General features: G+C 51.4%; 1 protein-coding gene across 1 annotated transcript; it reads right to left on the minus strand.

Moving 5' to 3' along the window:
- Positions 1-1,257: 1,257 nt before the first annotated feature.
- CIAO3 (cytosolic iron-sulfur assembly component 3) lies at positions 1,258-23,391 on the minus strand. The gene is given in 12 exon segments (XM_038763659.1): positions 1,258-1,580; positions 4,061-4,218; positions 4,528-4,613; positions 4,615-4,666; positions 5,677-5,749; positions 7,330-7,459; positions 7,776-7,894; positions 8,701-8,835; positions 10,388-10,520; positions 13,099-13,242; positions 18,406-18,501; positions 23,313-23,391. Coding segments are annotated over 12 exon segments (1,431 nt in total). The 5' UTR covers positions 23,379-23,391; the 3' UTR covers positions 1,258-1,341.
- Positions 23,392-23,525: the final 134 nt, after the last annotated feature.

The following is a 23,525-nucleotide window of genomic DNA, read 5'->3' on the forward strand; positions in this document are numbered from 1 at the left end:
AATGGGGATTAAAACTGTGAGCCCCCCGGGGGACAACCTGATCACCTTGTCACCTCCCCAGCGCTTAGAACAGTGCTTTGCACATAGTAAGCGCTTAATAAATGCCATCATCATTATTATTATTATTATTAGTAGTAGTATGGCCCTCTGAAAAGAGGATGGGCCTGCGCCGTTAGCCACTTGTGAGACTAACGTGATTATCTTGCACCTACCCCACTTACATCATCATCATCATCAATCGTATTTACTGAGCGCTTACTATGTGCAGAGAACTGTACTAAGCGCTTGGGAAGTACAAATTGGCAACATCTAGGGACAGTCCCTACCCAACAGTGGGCTCACAGTCTAAAAGGGGGACATACGCTTATTATTCTAGACTGCGAGCCCGCCGTCGCGTAGGGGCCGTCTCTGCATGTTGCCAACTTGGACTTCCCAAGCGCTTGGTCCAGCGCTCTGCACGCAGTAAGCGCTCAATAAATACGACCGAAGGAGTGAACGAACGTAGCACGCTTACATAATAATAATAATTTTAAAAAATACCGCCGATCGATCGACTAGAAATTCAGCCCCTCTCATTCTCGCCCGATTTATTTTCAGCGTAGGATCTCACTCGGAAATCGGTCCCTTTTCCGACCCAGCGGGCCACCGCCGCCGTCCTTTTCCGGTGTTGGCACCACGGGTCGGGCACTCCATCAAGCTGCGGCGGCCGGGGGCACCGTCCCATCGCAGGATCCCCCTTCCTTTTCTCGCTGATTCCCAACGGGCCGCGGCCCGTGGGAGCCGGTCCGTTCGGAGACCGACGTCGGGGCCCGTGGGAAACCCCGGCAGCGGGTGCTTGAATCCAGGCGGGAGTCCGTTGCCCGGGAAACCCTGCTTAGAGCAGGGGGACCAAGATACCCCTAATCTGTACTTCCCAAGCGCTTAGTACAGTGCTCTGCACATAGTAAGCGCTCAATAGATACGATTGATGATGATGATGATGACGAACCCCGTATCTCGGGGGCCGGCCTGTATCACCGGGCGACCACGGTTGGCCCGCATCACCGGATTCGTGCCGACACATTCGCTACCCCAGGGTCGGGCCTACACCGGTGGCTTATCCACAGCCACGCCGACCGGTATTCCAGGCGAGCGGACCATTCCACCCGGCGCGTTCCCGGTGGCCTTGACAACCGGGAAAGCATCCTTCCTCTCTCCGACTCCGGCCCCGGCGTGGCCGCAGTCCAGCACGCTCCAACCGGCCCGCGTCCCCCGGGGGCACGGCGACGGATCCGTGGGTTTCCCGGGCAGGGTCGGAGGGTCCGTCCGAGGTCGGCGGAGACCCCCGGGCCCCCCGCGGCCTCACCACTTGATGCTGAAGCTGGGGCCGGCTTTCTCGAGGGCGTGGTAGCGGGTGTGCAGGAGCCGGCCGGCCTGCTCCGAGCCCTCCCCGCCCAGCCATTGGGCGTACAGCTCCCGCACGCCGGGGTGGGCTTCGGGGGGCTCGCTCCGGGCCGCCGCGTACTGCCGCTCCGTGCGCTGCAGCAGGTCCCGGCCCGACGCCCCGTCCTCTCTGATCTGGCCGCCGCCGTTCAGGCACCCTGCGGAGACCGCTCAGCATCATCATCAATCGTATTTATTGAGCGCTCGCTGTGTGCAGGGCACCGGACTAAGCGCTTGGGAAGTACAAACTGGCAACATCTAGAGACGGTCCCTACCCAACAGTGGGCTCGCCACCCAGATGGCGGCGGCCACGCCATATCCCGCCGGGAAGCAGCGCGGCTCCGGGGAAAGAGCCCGGGCTTCGGAGTCGGAGGGCACGGGTTCACACCCCGGCTCTGCCAGTTGTCAGCTGTGGGACTTGGGACTTAGGGACTGTCTCTATATGTTGCCAATTTGTACTTCCCAAGCGCTTAGTACAGTGCTCTGCACACAGTAAGCGCTCAATAAATACGATTGATTGACTTGGGGCAAGTCACTTCACTTCTCTGGGCCTCAGTTCCCTCGTCTGGAAAATGGGGATGAAGACTGGGAGCCCCCCGTGGGACAACCTCATCACCCTGTCACCTCCCCAGCGCTTAGCACATAGTAAGCGCTGAATAAATGCCATTATTATTACATCCTGGATGCCCACGGGGTTAGGCACCGAGTAAGGGACAACAGGAGCACAACGCCTGCTCTCTGCCTCCAAGGGGCTTCTGCTCTCATGGGGGAGGATGAGAAGCAGCGTGGCTCAGTGGAAAGAGCCCGTGCTTTGGAGTCGGAGGTCATCATCATCATCATCAATCGTATTTATTGAGCGCTTACTATGTGCAGAGCACTGGACTGAGCGCTTGGGAAGTACAAACTGGCAACATATAGAGACAGTCCCTACCCAACAGTGGGCTCACAGTCTAAAAGGGGGGAGACAGAGAACAAAACCAAACAGACTAACAAAATAAAATAAACAGAATAGATATGTACAAGTAAAATAAATAGGGTAATAAATATGTACAAACATATATACATATATACAGGTGCTGTGGGGCACCAGGTCCTGGAGTAAATAGAGTAAATTACTCTATTTATTTATTTATTTTACTTGTACATATCTATTCTATTTATTTTATTTTGTTAGTATGCTTGGCTTTGTCTCCCCCTTTTAGTCTGTGAGCCCACTGTTGGGTAGGGACTGTATATGTTGCCAATTTGTACTTCCCAAGCGCTCAGTCCAGTGCTCTGCACACAGTAAGCGCTCAATAAATACGACTGATGATGATGATGATCGATGATGGGTTCAAATCCCGGCCCTGCCAACTGCCAGCTGGGTGGCTTTGGGCAACTTCTCTGTGCCTCAGTTATCTCATCTGTAATCTGTAAAATTAAGACCGTGAGCCCCACCAGGGCCAACCTGATCACCTCGTATCCTCCCCAGCGCTTAGAACAGTGCCTTGCACATAGTAAGACCTTAATTAAATGCCATTATTATTATGAATCTATGACACATGAACGAGAAGGCTCAGAATAAACGACGGAACCGACGTGTACACGAACCCGCCCACCCCCACACGTTCCTCCGTGCTGTGGGCTGCTCCGGGATTTGTACTTCCCAAGCGCTTAGTCCGGTGCTCTGCACACAGTAGGCGCTCGCTAAATACGATCGATGAGGATGATTTGGGGTGCCGGAGATTAATCAGGGGCCTGCCTCTAGCATTAGGACGGTATTTCGGCACTCCCCATCGCTCCAAAGTTGCTCTACATTGTCCCGGGGTTGGGGATGTGCGTGAATTTTACTTGTACATATCTATTCTATTTATTTTATTTTGTTAGTATGTTTGGTTTTGTTCTCTGTCTCCCCCTTTTAGACTGTGAGCCCAATGTTGGTAAGGACTGTCTCTATATGTTGCCAATTTGTACTTCCCAAGCGCTTAGTCCAGTGCTCTGCACATAGTAAGCGCTCAATAAATATGATTGATTGATCGATTGAAGGCAGGCAGGGATGTAGGCGCCTTCCTTGCTTTCCTCTGCCACTGTACAGAACTGAGTCCGTTAGGCGCTTACCCGGTGCCAAAGCATCGCCCTAGGTGGTGGGGCAGGTCCCGCCGACCGCGGTCCCGTCCCACCCGGAAGAAGGGATCCTATCCCCATTTTACAGATGAAACAACTGAGCCCCAGAGAGGTGAAGCGGCAGGGAACCCCCGACCTCCAGAACTCTGTTCTGCTAGTCGGCTATGTTTCCCCGGCACTCTAGCCGATGATATTTCGGGTCGACCTCTCCGGTCGAAACGGGGGTTTTTCCCAGGGGGTCAGTACGGTGTCCAGGCCGCGGTGGGCGCTGGCTAAGCCCCCCCCCGTGATTGGTACGATGGTGGCCAGGGACCCCCCCGACCTCCAGAACTCTGTCCTGTCTGCTAGACGGCTATTTTTCCCCAGCACTCTAGCCGACGATATTTCGGGTCGACCTCTCCGGTCGAAACGGGGGCTTTTCCCAGGTGGTCAGTACGGTGTCCAGGCCCCCGTGGGTGCTGGCTAAGCCCCCCCCGGATGGGTACGATCCCCATTCCGAGCTCGGCAGCGCGGGCCGGGCGGGCCCCCTACCTACCGGCCGGACACGCCATGACCTCCACGTAATGGTAGGGCGACTTCCCCCGCTTGAGCTTCTGGACGACGTTCTGGATGTTCCGGAAGCCGTAGGCCAGCGCGCAGTGCAGCAGGACGGAGCCGTCCCGCTCCAGGGTCACCTCCTGGAAGTCCCTGTTCCTGGGCCCGCGCGGACGGAGGGGGGCCGGGTCCCGACTTGAGGGGGGCTGGGACCCGGCCTGCGGTGACGCCCCCGAACGGAGACCCCCCCCCGCAAGTGGGGCGGCGTCCGTCCGCCCCAACTGCCCAGCGGGGCCGGGGCGTGAACTCTGACCCCGGGGAAGGTGAGGCCCGAGGGTAGAGGGGAGGGATCCAGCCCATTTCTCGGGTCGGGGGGCGAATATCCAGTGCCCGTCCGATGCCCGGTGGTGGTTCCCCGGGATCCACCCGCCCCGACTCACCCTCCGGCCCGGCAGGGCCCAGACTCACTTCAGGGGCTTGTAGGTGAGCTCGGCCGCGGAGACGCCGAACAGCTCTCGGGCCGCGTGGCGGAACACGTGCTCCAGGTAGCCCCCCCGCCCCGCCCCCTCGGTGGCCCATCAGCTCCGCGGCCGGGCCGCCGCCGAACCTGGGAGGGAAGACGGCCGTCGGGGAGGGTGGAGGAGCCCGACGCGGGAGACGGGTCTTCCCCTGGCACCCGGTCACCGATTGAGCACTGTACTGAGCACCTGGAAACTACAAGCTGGCACAGTCCATCGATCAATCCGCAGATGGTATTTACTGAGCCCCTTCCTTCCTCTCCCCCTCTCCATCCCCCCATCTTACCTCCTTCCCTTCCCCACAGCACCTGTATAGATGCTTGTACCCATTTATTACTCTATTTATTTTACTTGCACATATCTATTCTATTCATTTTATTTTGTTGGTACGTTTGGTTTTGTTCTCCGTCTCCCCCTTTTAGACTGTGAGCCCACTGTTGGGTAGGGACTGTGTCTAGATGTTGCCAACTTGGACTTCCCAAGCGCTTAGTACAGTGCTCTGCACACGGTAAGCGCTCAATAAATACAATTGATGATGATGATGCATATATGTTTGTACATAGTTATTACTCTATTTATTTTGCTTGTACATATCTATTCTATTTATTTTATTTTGTTAGTATGTTTGGTTTTGTCTCCCCCTTCTAGACTGTGAGCCCACTGGTGGGTAGGGACCGTCTCTAGATGTTGCCAACTTGAACTTCCCAAGCACTTAGTCCAGTGCTCTGCGCACAGTAAGCGCTCAATAAATACGATTGATAATGATGATGATGATATATATATCCACATACATATATACACACACATGTACACGCATATACAAATATACATATACGTACACATACACACATATACATATATATGAATAGCAGCGTGGCTCAGTGGAAAGAGCCCAGGCCTTGGAGGGTCGGCCTCCTTGTTCCCCCCAGCCTCGGGCGGTCCGCCTTTTGGGCGTTCTCCCCCTCCACCCCATCTCGGGAGGTCAGCCTCCTTTTTCCTCCGCGCGTTTCCGCGGACCTCCAAGCCAAACTACACGCGTGCACACGCGGTTGCGGTGGGGGGGACGCGGCCGAGGGGCGAACCCGAACCGCCTGCTTACGTTGGGTCCAGGGGGGCGGGCACCAAATCCGGCAGGGACACCCCTTCCTGCTCCAGCAGCTTCACCACTTCTCCTGGAGGGAAAAGCCACAGCCTGAAGGCACCGTGCCGGGAACGTCTCCCGGATTTGGGAGGGGAAGCGTCCACCCCGGGCGGCGGTGGGAAGAGCCCGGGCTTCAGGGTCGGAGGCCTCCGGCTCAAATCCCGACTTCGCACCTGTCTGCTACGCTTTGCACATAGTAAGCGCTTAATAAATTATGATGATGATGTGACCTCGGGCGGGTCACTTCACTTCTCTGTGCCTCGGTTCCCTCATCTGTAAAATGGGGATTAAGACTGCGAGCTCCACGGGGGCCACCCGATTTCCTTGACTCTCCCCCAGCGCTTAGAACGGTACTTGGCACGTACCCAAAATGGGTAGGGACCGTCTCTGTGTGTCGCCGACTCGGACTTCCCAAGCGCTCAGTCCAGTGCTCTGCACACAGTAAGCGCTCAATAAATACGACTGAATGAATGAATGGATACCGTTGTGAATAATGATAAACACCACCGATTGTTGATTGATTAGTGACCACCTTGACTGTGGCCCCGGCCGGCTTCTTGAACAGTAGCCCCCCATGCTCGACCCCACTGCCACGCCTGCTGCTACATCATCATCATCAATCGTATTTATTGAGCGCTTACTATGTGCAGAGCACTGTACTAAGTGCTTGGGAAGTACAAATTGGCAACAATTACATAATTACATATTATATTACATATTATAATATTACATATTATATTACAATATTACATAATAATAATAATAATAATGATGGCACTTATTAAGCGCTTACGATGTGCAGAGCATCGTTCTAAGCGCCAGGGAGGCGACAAGGTGATGAGGTCGCCCCGCGGGGGGCTCCCAGTCTTCCCCCCCATTTTCCAGATGAGGGAGCTGAGGCCCAGAGAAGCGACGTGACTTGCCCGAAGTCACCCAGCTGACCAGTGGCAGGGCCGGGATTTGAACCCAGGACCTCGGACTCCAAAGCCCGGGCTCTTTCCACTGAGCCACGCTGCTTCCCCCAGGAGCTTCCCTGAGGGACGATCAGTCGACCGATCGATTGCCCGCCGTGGCAGGAACATATATACACCTGTATATATGTATATATGTTTGTACATATTTATTACTCTATTTTACTTGGACATATCCCATTTATTTTATTTTGTTCGCATGTTTGGTTTTGTTCTCTGTCTTCCCCTTCTAGACTGTGAGCCCACTGGTGGGTAGGGGCTGTCTCTATACATTGCCAACTTGGACTTCCCAAGCGCTTAGTCCAGCGCTCTGCACACAGTAAGCGCTCAATAAATACGACTGATTGATTGATGTGTAAAATGGGGATTGAGACCGGGAGCCCCACGGGGGACAACCTGATCACCTTGTATCCCCCCCCAGTGCTTTGCACATAGTAAGCACTTAACGGGGGGCGAGGGGGCGAAGAATGACCCTGATTTGGGGTGGCATCCTCCCAAAAGGGATGTGCTAAGTCCGGTTGGAGGGGTCCTGTATCCAGCATTCCCACCCTTCCCTTCCCTTCTCCTCCCCTTCTCCCACTTCCTCCTCCCCTTTCCCAGAGGGTGGCCGCAAGACGGGAGCTCGTGGGCGGGAACGTACCCGTCGTGATGACGCAGTCCACGTCCCTCGTCTGGCCCTCTTGGTTGAAGAAGTCCGGCCGGGACGCCTCCAGCTTCTTGTCGTAGCAGGGCATCACGGTGACGTGGTAGACGCGGGCCGGGGGGAGGTGCTGAGGGAGACGCCGCTTGTCATCATCATCATCGTCAATCGCATTTATCGAGCGCTTACTATGTGCAGAGCACTGGACCAAGCGCTTGGGAAGTCCAAACTGTCGCCCCCCGTCCCCCGGGATGCTTCCGAACCCCTCCGTCGCTCGTGCCGCCCGCCCCGTGCCGCTCCCGAGCGCCCAGCGCGGCACTCCCATCGTCAGTCGTATTTATTGAGCGCTCACTGCGTGCAGGGCACTGTGCTAAGCGCTTGGGAAGTACAAGTCGGCAACGGATGGAGACTGGACGCCCAAGCTGGGCTTCGGGGGGGCCCGGTACCTGCTGCCGGGCAAAGTGATCCTTGACCAGGGAGCCCATAACCTGCTGCGGAGACTTGGCGGTGCTGATGTACGGCAGGATGAAGCTGCCGTGGGTCTTCTCGGCGTAACAAATCCAACCTGCGGGCGGGGAGGGGCGGAGGGGTGGCCACGGTTGCCCCCCCTTTTTAATAAAATGGGATCTGTTGAGCGATTCCTATGCGCCAGGCAGCGCTTAGAACAGTGCTTTGCACATAGTAAGCGCTTAACAAATGCCATCACCATACTGATTGCCGGGATAGATACGGGCTTCCCAGGTTGGCCCCAGCCCGCGTCCCGTGCGGAGCTCAGTCTTCGTCCCCATTTTTATCAGAATCAATCAATCAATCGTATTTATTGAGCGCTTCCTATGTGCAGAGCACTGGACTAAGCGCTTGGGAGGTACAAATCGGCAACATACAGAGACGGTCCCTACCCAACAGCGGGCTCCCAGTCTAAAAGGGGGAGACAGAGAACAAAACCAAACATACTAACAAAATAAAATAAATAGAATAGGTATGGACAAGTACAATAGAGTAATAAATATGTACATCGTCATCATCAATCATTTATTGAGCGCTTACTATGTGCAGAGCACTGGACTGAGCGCTTGGGAAGTACAAATCGGCAACATATAGAGACGGTCCCTACCCAGGCAGCGCTTTCAACAGTGCTTTGCACATAGTAAGCGCTTAACAAATGCCATCATCATCACCATCATACTAGTTGCCGGGATAGATACGGGCTTCCCAGGTTGGCCCCAGCCCGCGTCCCGTGCGGAGCTCAGTCTTCGTCCCCATTTTTATCATCATCCATCGCATTTATTGAGCGCTTACTATGCGCAGAGCACTGTGCTAAGCGCCTGATGAGCGTTGCACTTTACAGAGGCGATGCCCCCGCGTCCCCACCTGGGCAGGCGGAGGCCAGCATGGGCAGGGCGGGCTCCGAGGCGGAGTGTCTCCGGAACCGGGCCACGAATTCCCGCTGGCTTTCCAGGAGGCTGAAATTCCTGGAGAAGGTGGTGTCGAACACGTGGTGCGCCCCTGAAACCGAGCCTCCGTCTCAGGGCCGGCGGGCCGCGGGATGCTTCCCCGCCACCCCCGCCCGGGCTGGTCAAAATAATAATAATAATAATAATAATAATAATAATAATAAACAATAATAATAATAATGGCATTTGGTAAGCGCTTACTATGTGCCAAGCACTGTTCTAAGCACTGGGGGGGACACAAGGCGCTCAGGTCGCACCGCGTGGGGCTCACAGTCTTAATTCCCACTTTCCAGATCATCATCAATCGTATTTATTGAGCGCTTATTATGTGCAGAGCACTGTACTAAGCGCTTGGGAAGTCCAAATTGGCAACATACAGAGACAGTCCCTACCCAACAGTGGGCTCGCGGTCTAAAAGGGGGAGACGGAGAACAAAAGCAAACATACTAACAAAATAAAATAAATAGAATAGATATGTACAAGCAAAATAAAGAACTAGAGTAATAAATACGTACAAACATATATACAGGTGCTGTAGGAGGTCGGGTGGAATAGTAATAATAATAATAGAATAAATATGTGCAAATAAAATAGAGTAAAAAAATACATACAAACATATATACATATAATACCCCAATTATTACTAGTAGTAGTATTAGTAGCGGTAGTAGAAGTAGTGAAAAGGGCCCTTTGAGCTTGGCACACAGTAAGTGCTTTACAAATACCCTAATTATTGTTATTAGTAGTAGTAGTAGTAGTGCCAGAGCCGGGGCGAGAAACTAGAAATAATTCCCGCCTTACCTCCTTCCCCTCCCCACAGCACCTGTATATACGTTTGTATGTATTTATTACTCTATCTATTTATTTTATTTGTACATATTTATTCTACTTATTTAGAATAAATAGAATTTATTTAATTTCGTTTAATTAATTAATTAATTAATTAATTAAATTAATTGTTTAATTTTGTTAATATCTTCTGTTTTGTTCTCTGTCTCCCCCTTTTAGACTGTGAGCCCGCTGTTGGGTAGGGACCGTCTCTAGATGTTGCCGACTTGTACTTCCCAAGCGCTTAGTCCAGTGCTCTGCACATAGTAAGCGCTCAATAAATACGATTGAATGAATATTTGTAAAGCACTTAGCGTGTGCCATGCTCCGTACTAAGCCATCATCGTAAGCGCTCCATAAATACGACTGACTGAATGAATGAATAGTCATAATAATAATGATGGCATTTGTTAAGCGCTTACTACGTGCAGAGCACCGTTCTAAGCGCCGAGGAAGTGATCAGGTTGTCCCACGGGGGGCTCACGGTTTTCATGCCCATTTTTCCAGATGGGGTCACTGAGGCCCAGAGAAGTGAAGTGACTCGCCCAAAGTCCGTTGAAACAAACAGGAAGGCTGAGTTCCTCAGTGCCGGCACCCAAACCTTGCAGGGGGCGGGTGGTTCCCGACAAACGCTGGATTTCTGTGCGGGCCAGGAGACCCCCAACCACGGGATGAAGGGGAAGGTCCTGCTGGGCTGCTTAAGGTTTTCCATCACAAGAGCTTTGGCGGGCGCGGATGCGAGACAACCCAGTCTCCCGCCGGCGAGGGGGGCTCACCCAGGCTCTGAAAGAAGGCTGTCAGTTTCCCGGCCGTGTCCAGGGGGCTCAGCTCGAACCTCGCTCCCAACGACGCCCGGGACTGCGGCGAGATGGACACCACCACCAGCTTCTCTTGGCCAGGCTCCGCCACCTGAAAACGGGGGGCGGGAACGGTCGGGCCGGGGACACGGCCGCCGCGCTCGTGGACGTTCGAATCTTTGTCTCCGTCCCTCCGTCTGCCAACGACACTTCAGCGTCCGAGGCCGCCGTGGGGCTGGGGCTCAGAGGAGGGGTCGTTCTCGGGGTCACGCCGCACCCCCGGCCAAGACGGGGGGCTCCGGGTTGGGGCGGCCGCGTCGCGTCTCACCGGCTCCGCCGGCTGCCGGGCTCCCAGCAAGGAGAGGCGAGGCGCCTCCGCCACGGCTACCGACGGGCCCGGCCCTCCGATTCCCTGCCTCGCCGACCGTTTAAAAATCCCATGGATGCTCTATGCGCTCTGTTACCCCCTGGCTCAATCTGACCTCCTTAAGGCCTTGCCTCCGTACCACACCACAGCAAGGGGGGCAGGCGGGAACCCTAAAATTTCCCTACCATCTCCCTCGCTCCTCTCCAGTCCCTCCCGCTTCCTTTCTCTTCTTTCATTCTCCCAATTTCCCCATTGGCTATCTCCGGCTTTCTCTCAAAATCCTGCCCCCCGTCACCCTGTGCCTCTGACCCTATCCCTTCGCTCCTTATCAAAGCACTCGCCTCCTCCCTTCTTCCCACCCTGATTGCTATCTTCTAATGTTCACTCTCCAACGGCTTCTTCCCCACTGCTTTCAAACACGGCCACACCTCCCCTACCCTAAAAAGCCCAGCCGTGACCCCCATGGCTCCCCTCATCACTCTCCTATCATTTCTCTCTCAACTTGAGCGAGTCGTCTACACCCGCTGCCTCCGCTTCCTCTCCTCGACTCCCTTCAATCTGGCTTCCGCCCCCTCTCAAAAAGGTCATCAACGATCTCCTTGCCAGATCCATCCTCATCCTCCCGGACCTCTCAGCTGCCTTCAACGCCGTCGACCATCCCCTTCTCCCAAAAACATTATCCAACCTTGGCTTCACTGACACTGTCCTCTCCAGGTTCTCCTATATCTCCAGCTGCTCATTCTCATTCATTCAATAATATTTATTAAGCGCTTACCGTATGCAGAGGTTCCCAGTACCTTTTGTGGGATTTTCCTCTGCCGCCCACCCCGTAACCGTGGGAGTCCCTCAAGGCTCAGCTCTGGATCCTCTTCTAGTCTTCACCTAAACCCACTCCCTTGGACAACTCACTCACTCCCCTGGCTTCAACTACCACCTCTATGCGGATGATTCTCAAATCTTCATCTCCAGCCCGGACCTCTCTCCTTCTCCGCAGTTCCGCATTTCCTCCTGCCTTCGGGACATCTCAGCTCAAATGGTCCACCAACACGTCAAACTAAACATGTCCAAAACAAACCTTCTCATTTTCACCCCCAAAGCCTGTCTTACCCTTGCCTTTCCCAAGGCTAGATCCTCCGTGTTTCAGAAGCCCGTAATCTTGGCATTATCTTCGACTTCTCTCTCTAACTGACCTCACATATTCAACTTGTCACCAAATCCTGGCAGTTCAACCCACGCAATAACACTAAAATCCACCCTTTCCTCTCGATCCGAACTGCTACAGCGCTGATCCAAGCACTTATCTAATCTCACTTTGATTACTCCATCAGGCCCCTCGCTGACCTAAGCACTTAGTACAGTGCTCTGCACACAGTAAGCACTCAAATACGACTGAATGAATGAATGACCTCCCTGCCTCCTGTCTCTCTTCACCCCAGCCATACTTCACTCTGCTTCCAGGACCGATTTCCTAAAAAAAAACATTCAGTCCACATCTCCCTACTTCAGAACCTCCCGCGAACGCCGATCCACCTCCGCGTCGAACAGAAACTCTTTACCGCTGACTTTAAAGGATTCGATCGGTTTTCCCCCTCCTCCCGCCCCTCGCTGATCTATTACAGCCCAGTTGGCACACTCTGCTCCACTGCCAGCTTGCTCGCTGTACCTCATTCTCATCTACTTCGCCACCAACGCCTTTCCCAAGTTTCCCCTTCCTTATACGCCAGACCACCTCTCTCCCCACTTTCACGATCTTCTAGACTGTCACCCCCTGGGACCGTCTCTATATGTTGCCAACTTGTACTTCCCAGGCGCTTAGGACAGTGCTCTGCACACAGCAAGCGCTCGATAAATACGATTGATTGCTTTCAAAGCCACCTCCTCCAAGAGGCTTCCCCAATGAAGCCCTCTTTCCCTGACCCCCTCTCCCTCCTGTGACCTTTAAGCACTTGATAGTCACCCCAGCCTCACATCACCACACTTTGATCCACATCTATAATTTCTGTCGATGTCTGCCTCCCCCTCTAGACTGTAAGCTCCTTGTGGGCAGGGAACACATCGACCAATTCTGACTGCATTGTCTTCTCCCAAGAGCTCGGTACAGTGCTCGGCACACCGTGAGCGCCAATAATTCCCACTGATTAACACATGCCATCACTCCACGATCACTGGGGCAGGATCCTTGGGAGGGAGTACTTTTTCGGTGGCCAGGGCCCTGACCGGCTCCTGGTGGCTCTGCTTGGCCACCAGCCCCCTTGACGGGGTGGAAGGACCCTCAGGGTGGGGAGGGGACCCCCGGGGTGGGGAGGGGGCCCTCGAGGCGTACTTTGTTGGCAGCCAGGGCTCTAGTCAGCTCCTCGTGGCTCTGCTCGGCGATCAGCACGCTCTCCGCCGACGTCACACAGCCGCTGCAGGCCAGGCAGTCGTTCAGCGTGATTTTCGCCTTCTCCAGCTTCTGGGCCTGTCCGTCCTGCGGGGAAGGGGAGCACGGAGGGCACGAGTTGCCAGGGACCGGGGCCGGGCACCCAAGATGGGGCTTGACTCACTCGGGGCCTGACGCCCCTCGACTCACCTGAGGGAACCCAGGAGTCCCCCCATCCGGGCTGAAGGGGCCTCAAATGGTGGCTTCCTGGCTTTAAATTCTACTATTTCCCCTCACCCTCATCTCCATCTCCCCCTCTAATCCGTCAGCTCCTCGTGGGCAGTGATCACATCTATTTCATTTATTTAGGATGGCATTTATGAAGCATTTATAAGCACTGCGGAGGTTACAAGGTGACCAGGTTGTCCCACGGGGGGGCTCACCGTCTTCATCCCCCTTTTACAGATGAGGTCACTGAGGCCCAGAGAAGTGAAGTGGCTTGCCCAAAGTCACACAGCCGACAACTGGCAGAGCCGGGATTTGAATCCATGACCTCTGCTTCCTCCGTTGCTCTCCCAAGCGCTTAGTACACTCCTCTGAACTCGGCAGGTGCTAAATAAAAACCACCGATGGATGGATTAAAATCCCTGTTGCCCCTGTGCCTCCAAACTCACGCAGACTTTTACCTAGATCTGCATTTCAACACTCTGTTGCTTGCCTGCCATTTCATCCTGATCTATCTCCACCCCTTCTTGTTACAGCCTCATTTTTTACGGTGCTTATTAAGCACTTACTCTGTGCCGGGCACTGTATTAAGTGCTGGGTTAGATACAAATTAATTTATCAGGTTGGATACATTTGGGGCGCGCGGTCTAAGTAGGAGGGAGGAGGATTTGATCCGCTTCGACAAATGAGGAAACAACGGAGACCCGGAGGAGTGAAGTGAGTTGCCCGAGGTCATCCAGCAGACAAGTAAAATGACAGCCTGCTGTTGGGTAGGGACCGTCTCTGTATGTTAACTTGTACTTCCCAAGCGCTTAGTACAGTGCTCTGCACACAGTAAGCGCTCAATAAATGACTGACTGAATGAATGAAAGTGGCGGAGACAAGATTAGACCCCAGGTCCTCCGACTCGCAGGACTGGGCTTATTCCAGGTATTTGTTAAGCGCTTACTCTGTGCAAAGCACTGTTCTAAGCGCTGGGGAGGTTTCCAGGTGATCAGGTTGTCCCACGGGGGGCTCGCAGTCTTCACCCCCATTTCACAGATGAGGTAACTGAGGCCCAGAGAAGTGAAGTGACTTGCCCAAAGTCACCCAGCTGACAATTGGCAGAGCCGGGGTTTGAACCCGTGACCTCTGATTCCAAGGCCCGGGCTCTTTCCGCTGAGCCACGCTGCTTCTCTCAAATAATAATAACGGCATTTGTTAAGCGCTTACTCTGTGCAAAGCACAGTTCTAAGGGCTGGGGAGGTTTCCAGGTGATCAGGTTGTCCCACGGGGGGCTCGCAGTCTTCACCCCCATTTTACAGATGAGATAACTGAGGCACACAGAAGTGAAGTGACTTGCCCAAAGTCACCCAGCCGACAATTGGCGGAGCCGGGATTTGAACCCACGGCCTCGGACTCCAAAGCCCGGGCTCTTTCCGCTGAGCCACGCCCAAGGTTACCCAACTGTATTGATCGTATTTGCTAAGCGCTTACTAGGTGCTTCTGGAGAAGCAGCCTACATTAGGTAGAACGGACTGAGCGCTTTCTGTGGGCAGAGTGCCGTACTTAGCGCGTGGGAGAGTATGATACAAAAATAAACAGACATTCGCCGCCCACATCAGGCTTACAGTCTAGAGGGAAAGAGTGAGTCGTCTAAACTCGCTGCCTCGAATTCCTCTCCTGGACCCCCTCACTACACTGAAACTGCCCTCTCAAAGGTCCCCGATGATCTCCTTCTTGCCAAATCCAACGGCTCCTAATCCATCCTGATCCTCCTCGACCTTTCGGCTGCCTTCGACACTGCGGACCATACCCTTCTCCTCGATACATTATCTAACCTTGGCTTCACCGCTTCCGTATTCTCCTGGTTCTCCTCATCTCTCTGGCCATTCATTCCCAGTCTCCTTCGCAGGCTCCTCTTCCCCCTTCCATCCCCTCACCGTAGGGCGTCCCTCAAAGTTCAGTTCTCGGTCCCCTTCTATTCTCCATCTACACTCATTCCCTTGGAGAACTCACTCACTCCCACGGCTTCAACTACCACCTCTACGCAGATGAAAACCAAATCTACATCTCCTCCCCGGATCTCTCTCCATGTCACCACGCTCGCATCTCCTCCTGCCATCGAGGCATATCTACTTGGATGTCCCCCCGTCTCTTCAAACTTAACATGTCCAAAACAGAGCTCCTCATCTTCCCGCCCAAACCCCATCCTCTCCTAGACTTTCCCGTCACTGTAGACGGCACCACCATCCTTCCCGTCTCTCAAGCCCGTAATCTTGGCGTTATCCTTGACTCCTCTCTCTCATTCAATCAACAAATCCTTTCGGTCTCACCTTCAAAGCACTGCTAAAATCCGCCCTTCCCTCTCCATCAGAACTGCTACCACGTTAGCGCTTAGTACAGTGCTCTGCACACAGAATGAATGAATGAATCCTACCCCGCCTAGATTACCGCACCGGCCTCATTTCTGACCCCTCAGCCTCCTGCCTCTCCCCACTCCAGTCCATATTTCACTCCGCTGCCCGGATTATCTTTCTACGGAAACGTTCAGGGCACGTCACCCCCTCAAAAAAATCTCCAGTGGTTGCCTATCCACCTCCGTATCATTCATTCATTCACTCAATCGTATTTATTGAGCGCTTACTGTGTACAGGGCTCTGTACTAAGCGCTTGGAAAGTACAATTAGGCCACAGATAGAGACAATCCCTTCCCAACAACGGGCTTACAGCCTAGACAGACAACAAAACAAGCACACAGGCGTCAATACCATCAGAATAAATACATGAACTGTGACCAGCCTTGCTACCTTGTATCTATATCTACTTTGTATCTATATTAGCTCGTAGTACAGTGCCTGGGAGAGAAGATAGCCGGTCCCTGACTCTGGCAGCCCATCCAGAGGGCAGATGGGGAGCAAGCCACACCGGCAACCCGATGCAGGAGGGAGTGGTGAGGAATGGACCGGCTAATCAGTAAAGTGGCTACTGGAAACTTCAACGGGAGGGACTAGGCAGGGCTACATCATAATAATAATAATAATAATAAACAAAAACTCCGCACTATTGGCTTCAAAGCTTTCCATCTCCTTGCCCCCTCCTCTCTCACCTCCCTTCTCTCCTACGTCCCAGTCCATACACCCTGCTCCTCTGGTGCTAACCTTCTCACTGTGCCTTGATCTCGCCTGTCTCTCGCTGCCAAACCTTGGCCTGGAATGCCTTCCCTCCTCAAATCCGCCGGACAATCCACTCTTCCCCTTTCAAAGCCCTACTTGAGGCACACTTCCTCCAAGAGGCCTTCCCAGACTAAGCCCTACTTTTCCTCGGCTCCCACTCCCTTCCGCGTCATCATGATTTTCTCCCTTTGCTCTTCCCCCATATTGATGCCTGTTAACTTGCATTTATGTCTGTCTCCTCCACTCTTGACTGTGAGCCTTTTGTGAGCAGGGAATGTCTCTCTTTATAGCTGTACTCTACTTTCCAAGCGCTTCGTAAGCGCTCAATAAATCAATCGTACTTACTGAGCGCTTACCGTGTGCAGAGCACTGGACTAAGCGCTTGGGAAGTACAAGTTGGTAACATATAGACAGTCCCTACCCAGCAGTGGGCTCACAGTCTAAAAGGGGGAGACAGAGAAGAAAACCAAATATACTAACAAAATAAAATAAATACGACAATGACTGACTGAGCAGCAGTATTAATATTACTACTAGTAGCAGTAGTATTAATAACAATCAATCAATCACTCAATCGTATTTATTGAGCGCTTAGTGTGTGCAGAGCACTGGACTAAGCGCTTGGGAAGTACAAGTTGGCAACATATAGGGATGGGCCCTACCCAACAGTGGGCTCACAGTCTAGAAAGGGGAGACAGAGAACAAAACCAACATATCAACAAAATAAAATAAATAGAATAGATATGTACAAGTAAAATAGAGTAATAAATATGTACAAACATATATACATATATAACAGCAATGGCTCTGAGTGTAGAGCCCCGATCTAATGTAGTATTAAGTCATAACAGCGATGACGTTCATTAAGCGCCTTCTGAGAGCAACACATTGTACTACAGTAATGTTGGTTATTTGACTTGTACATATTTATTCTATTTATTTTATTCTGTTACTATGTTTGGTTTTGTTCTCTGTCTCCCCCTTCTAGACTGTGAGCCCGCTGTTGGGTAGGGACTGTCTCTAGATGTTGCCAACTTGGACTTCCCAAGCGCTTAGTCCAGTGCTCTGCACACGGTAAGCACTCAATAAATACGATTGATTGTTATTAATACAACTGCTACTAGTAGTAATATTAATACGATTAATACAATAAATACGATTGAATGAATGAAAGAGCGCAGACCTGGTAGCTAGAAGAGCTGGGATCTAGTCTCACTCTGCCACTTGCCTGCTGGGTGACCTTGGGCAAGTCATTTCACTTAATCTGACCCTCAATTTCCTCCTCTGTCAAATGATGATAAAATACCAGTTCTCCCTCTCCCTTACACCGTAAGCTCCACCTGGGACATAGAGAAGCAGCGTGGCTCAGTGGAAAGAGCCCGGACTTTGGAGTCGGAGGTCATGGGTTCAAATCCCGGCTCTGCCACTTGTCAGCTGGGTGACTCTGGGCGAGTCACTTCACTTCTCTGGGCCTCAGGTGTCTCATCTGTAAAACGGGGGTTAAGACTGTGAGCCCCTTGTGGGACAACCTGATCACCTCGTAACCTCCCCGGCGCTCAGAACAGTGCTTTGCACATAGTAAGCGCTTAATAAATGCCAAAACAAACAAACAAAAAGCACTTAAGTAGGCGCTTAATAAATGCCAAAAAAAATAAGCATTTAAGAAATAGCACAGTCATTAAATGGTAATTGTTGAAGGCCTACTGAACGCAATGGACTAAGGTAGTAGTATTGGTAGTAATAGATTTAACAAGGGCATTTATCGAGCACTGTACTAAACGCTCAGGAAAGGACACTGCAAGCACAAGGCCCGTTCCTGGCCCGCGGGGAGCTTCTACTCTCACGTGGGAGGCGGATCGGAACTTTAATTCCCGGGGCGGGGCGGGATTACCTGGTTAACTTGGAAGTAATTCCCATCTTCCTCGATTCGGATCTTTGCTGCCCCTCTGCCGGGCTTCTTCTCCACCGTCAGGGGTTTTATGCAATCCTGAAACGGAAGACGCCCCCCCGGCCCAAAATGGCTTATCACTCTATTTATTCATTTATTTATTTTACTTGTACATTTCTATCCTATTTATTTTATTTTGTTGGTATGTTTGGTTCTGTTCTCTGTCTCCCCCTTTTAGACTGTGAGCCCACTGTTGGGTGGGGACTGTCTCTATGTGATGCCAATTTGTACTTCCCAAGCGCTTAGTACAGTGCTCTGCACATAGTAAGCGCTCAATAAATACGATTGATTGATTGATTGATTGATTATTTTAGGACTGGGAGCAGCGACAATAACCGCACCATCACGCGCTGACTCTGTACTAAGCGTTGAGGTAGAAAACCAGGGCGGAAACGGGCCCTCTCCCGCTTGGGGCTTACGGTCCAAGAAGGACAAAGAACGGGTACTGAATTCCCATTTTACAATCGATTGGTGGTATCTATTGAACGCCTACAGCGTGCAGAGCACTGTACTGAGTGCTTGGGAGAGTACGGAGTTGGGAGACAGGTTCCCTGCCCACAAGGAGCTTCGGGGTAAACAGGGAGGCAGGGACCGTCTCTGTATGTTGCCGACTTGCACTTCCCAAGCGCTCAGTACAGTGCTCTGCACACGGTTAGCGCTCAATAAATACGATTGAACGAATAAACAAATGTTATCGTTATTATTTACCGTGATGGTTATTATTTCCCCTCTGCGGTAGAAGTCAACGTTTAGAAGTGAGCCCCCATCTCTACAACTCTTCCCTACCTATCGAAGGAGTGGCACCGGGAGAAAGGCCTAGTGGAAAATCATCATCATCATCACCATCAATCGTATTTATTGAGCGCTTACTATGTGCGGAGCACTGTACTAAGCGCTTGGGAAGTACAAATTGGCAACATATAGAGACAGTCCAGACCCAACAGTGGGCTCACAGTCTAGAAGGGGGAGACGGAGAACCAAACCAAACCTACTAACAAAATAAAAGAAATAGAATGGATATGTACAAATAAAATAAATAAATAAATAAATATGAGTTTAAATATATTAAATATAAAAATGAGTTTAAACTGATGAATTTACCTATTTATAATTCTATTTCTCTATTTTGATGCTATTGACGCCTGTCTACTTAATAATAATAATAATAATAATAATGATGGCATTTAGTAAGCGCTTACTATGTGCCAAGCACTGTCATCCCCATTTTACAGATGAGGGCACTGAGGCCCAGAGAAGTGAAGTGACTTGCCCAAAGTCACACAGCTGACAGTTGGCGGAGCCGGGATTCGCACCCCTGACCCCTGACTCCAAAGCCCGGGCTCTTTCCACTGAGCCACGCCGCTACTTGTTTTGTTGTCTCCCCCTTCTAGACCGTGAGCCCGTTGTTGGGTATGGATTGTCTCTGTTTCCGAATTGTACTTTCCAAGCGTTTAATACAGTGCTTTGCACACAGTAAGCGCTCAATCAAGGCAATTGAGTGAATGAATGAATGAATGAATGAATGAATGAATGAAAAAGGGCCCAGACTTGGGAGTTGCGGGAACAGAAGGTTCCTGTCCCAGCTCTGCCACCCGTCCACTGTGCGACCTTGGGCAGTCCTAAGGCACCTAGTAAGCGCTTAATAAATGCCATTATTATTATTATTATTATTATTATTAATGCCAATGCTGCCACTCGTCTGCTGTGTGACCTCGGGCAAGTCACTTCACTGGGCCTCAGTGACCTCACCTGTAAAATGGGGATAAAGACTGTGAGACCCACATAGGATAACTTGCTTACCTTGTATCTACCTGGCGCTTAGAACAGTGCTCGGCACTTAGTAAGAGCTTAACAAATACGTTATTATTATTATTATTATTATTAAAGAGCCCAAGACTGGCAATCAGAGGACCTGGGTTCTAATCCCAGCCCGGCCACTCGTCTGCTGTGTGACCTCGGGCAAGTCACTTCACTGGGTCTCAGTGACCTCGTCTGTAAAATGGGGATAAAGACTGTGAGCCCCACATAGGACAACTTGCTTACCTTGCATCTACCCGGCGCTTAGAACAGTGCTTCGCACATAGTAAGAGCTTAACAAATACCGTTATTATTATTGTTATTACCTGATCTTGTAATCTCCTCAGCGCTTAGAACAGTGCTTGGCACCTAGTAAGCGCTTATTGAATGCCATTATTATTATTATTATTAATGCCAATGCTGCCACTCGTCTGCTGTGTGACCTCGGGCAAGTCACTTCACTGGGCCTCAGTGACCTCTTCTGTAAAATGGGGATAAAGACTGTGAGCCCCACGTGGGACAACTTGCTTACCTTGTATCTACCCGGCGCTTAGAACAGTGCTTCGCACATAGTAAGAGCTTAACAAATACCGTTATTATTATTAAAGAGAACAGGACTGGCAATCAGAGGACCTGGGTTCTAATCCCAGTTAGACTAGTTGTCAGCTGTGTGACTTTGGGCAAGTCACTTCACTTCTCTGGGCCTCAGTTCCCTCATCTGCAAAATGGGGATTAAAACTGTAAGCCCCCCATGGGACAACCTGATATTGTAATCTCCTCAGCGCTTAGAACAGTGCTTGGCACCTAGTAAGCGCTTAATAAATGCCATCATTATTATTATTATTATTATTATTAATGCCAATGCTGCCACTCGTCTGCTGTGTGACCTCGGGCAAGTCACTTCACTGGGCCTCAGTGACCTCATCTGTAAAATGGGGATTCAGACTGTGAGCCCCACGGGGAACAACTTGTTACCCGGCGCTTAGAACAGTGATTCGCACATAGTAAGAGCTTAACAAATACTGTTGTTATTATTATTATTATTATTATTAAAGAGCCCAGGACTGGCAATCAGAGGACCTGGGTTCTAATCCCAGTTAGTTGTCAGCTGTGTGACTTTGGGCAAGTGAATTCACTGGGCCTCAGTGACCTCATCTGTAAAATGGGGATAAAGACTGTGAGCCCCACGTGGGCCAACTTGATTACCTTGTATCTACCTGGCGCTTAGAACAGTGCTTCGCACATAGTAAGAGCTTAACAAATACCGTTATTATAATTATTAAAGAGCCCAGGACTGGCAATCAGAGGACCTGGGTTCTAATCCCAGTTAGTTGTCAGCTGTGTGACTTTGGTCAAGTCACTTCACTTCTCTGGGCCTCAGTTACCTCATCCGCATTTTTAGACTGTGAGCCCACTGTTGGGTAGGGACCATCTCTCTTTGTTGCCAACTTGGACTTCCCAAGCGCTTAGTCCAGTGCTCTGCACACAGTAAGTGCTCAATAAATACGATTGATTGACTGTCTCTATATGTTGCCAACTTGTCCTTCCCAAGCGCTTAGTCCAGCGCTCTGCACACAGTAAGCGCTCAATAAATACGATAGATTGATTGATTGACTCTGTCTATATGTTGCCAACTTGGACTTCCCAAGCGCTTAGTCCAGTGCTCTGCCCACAGTAAGCGCTCAATAAATACGATTGATTGATTGATTGACTGTCTCTATATGTTGCCAATTTGTCCTTCCCAAGCACTTAGTACAGTGTTCTGCACACAGTAAGCGCTCAATACATACAACTGATCAATTGATTGATTGACTGTCTCTATATATTGCCAACTTGTCCTTCCCAAGCGCTTAGTCCAGTGCTCTGCACACAGTAAGCGCTCAATAAATACGATTGATCGATTGACCGTCTCTATATGTTGCCAACTTGTCCTTCCCAAGCGCTTAGTCCAGTGCTCTGCACACAGTAAGCGCTCAATAACTACGATTGATTGATGACTGTCTCTATATGTTGCCAACTTGTCCTTCCCAAGCGCTTAGTCCAGTGTTCTGCACACAGTAAGCGCTCAATACATGCAACTGATTGATTGATTGTCTCTATATGTTGCCACCTTGTCCTTCCCAAGAGCTTAGTCCAGTGCTCTGCACACAGTAAGCGCTCAATAAATACGATTGATTGATTGATTGACTGTCTCTATATGTTGCCAATTTGTCCTTCCCAAGCACTTAGTACAGTGTTCTGCACACAGTAAGCGCTCAATACATACAACTGATTAATTGATTGATTGACTGTCTCTATATATTGCCAACTTGTCCTTCCCAAGCGCTTAGTCCAGTGCTCTGCACACAGTAAGCGCTCAATAAATACGATTGATTGATCGATTGACTGTCTCTCTATGTTGCCAACTTGTCCTTCCCAAGCGCTTAGTCCAGTGCTCTGCACACAGTAAGCGCTCAATAACTACGACTGATTGATGACTGTCTCTAGATGTTGCCAACTTGTCCTTCCCAAGCGCTTAGTCCAGTGTTCTGCACACAGTAAGCGCTCAATAAACACGATTGATTGTCTCTAGATGTTGCCAACTTGTACTTCCCAAGCGCTTAGTCCAGTGCTCTGCCCACAGGAAGCGCTCAATAAATACGACTGATTGATTGATCTGCAAAATGGGGCTGAGGTATTATCCCCATATGAGGTTTTTAATCAGCAGCAAAATGGGGATTAAAACTGTGAGCCCCCCGTGGGACAAGCTGATCTTGAAATCTCCTCAGCGCTTGGCACCTAGTAGGCGCTTAATAAAGTGCCGTTATTATTAGTGGTATTGTCAAGCGCTTAGTACAGTGCTCTGCACACAGTAAGCGCTCAATAAATACAACTGAATGAATGAATGAATGCTGTTATGGACAAGCAGGGTGCAAAACAGGTAAGCGCTCAATAGAATTGAATGAATGAATGAATGCCAACTATGCCACTCGTCTGCTGTGTGACCTGGGGCCAGTCGCCTGCCTTCTCTGTGCCGTCTTTGGCCAAAAGGAGGATGAGGAGGCCCGGCCCACCTGCGACGGGCCGATGAAGTCGTCCAAGTCCGTCAGCTGCAGGACCCCGCTGAAGGGCGACGCCATGGCGGCCACACTGCCGTCCGGCGCGGGCGCGCGCGCGCTGTCGTAAAAGTCGTAAAAGGGCGCCCCTCGAGCCCGCCACACTGCCGTCAAGACGGGCGGCGCGCGTGCGCGCTGCCCAGCCCCCCCGCCTCGGCCGGCGCACGCGCT

This window comes from Tachyglossus aculeatus, chromosome 21, assembly GCF_015852505.1.
Source record: "Tachyglossus aculeatus isolate mTacAcu1 chromosome 21, mTacAcu1.pri, whole genome shotgun sequence".
In the NCBI taxonomy this organism is placed as follows: Eukaryota; Metazoa; Chordata; class Mammalia; order Monotremata; family Tachyglossidae; genus Tachyglossus; species Tachyglossus aculeatus.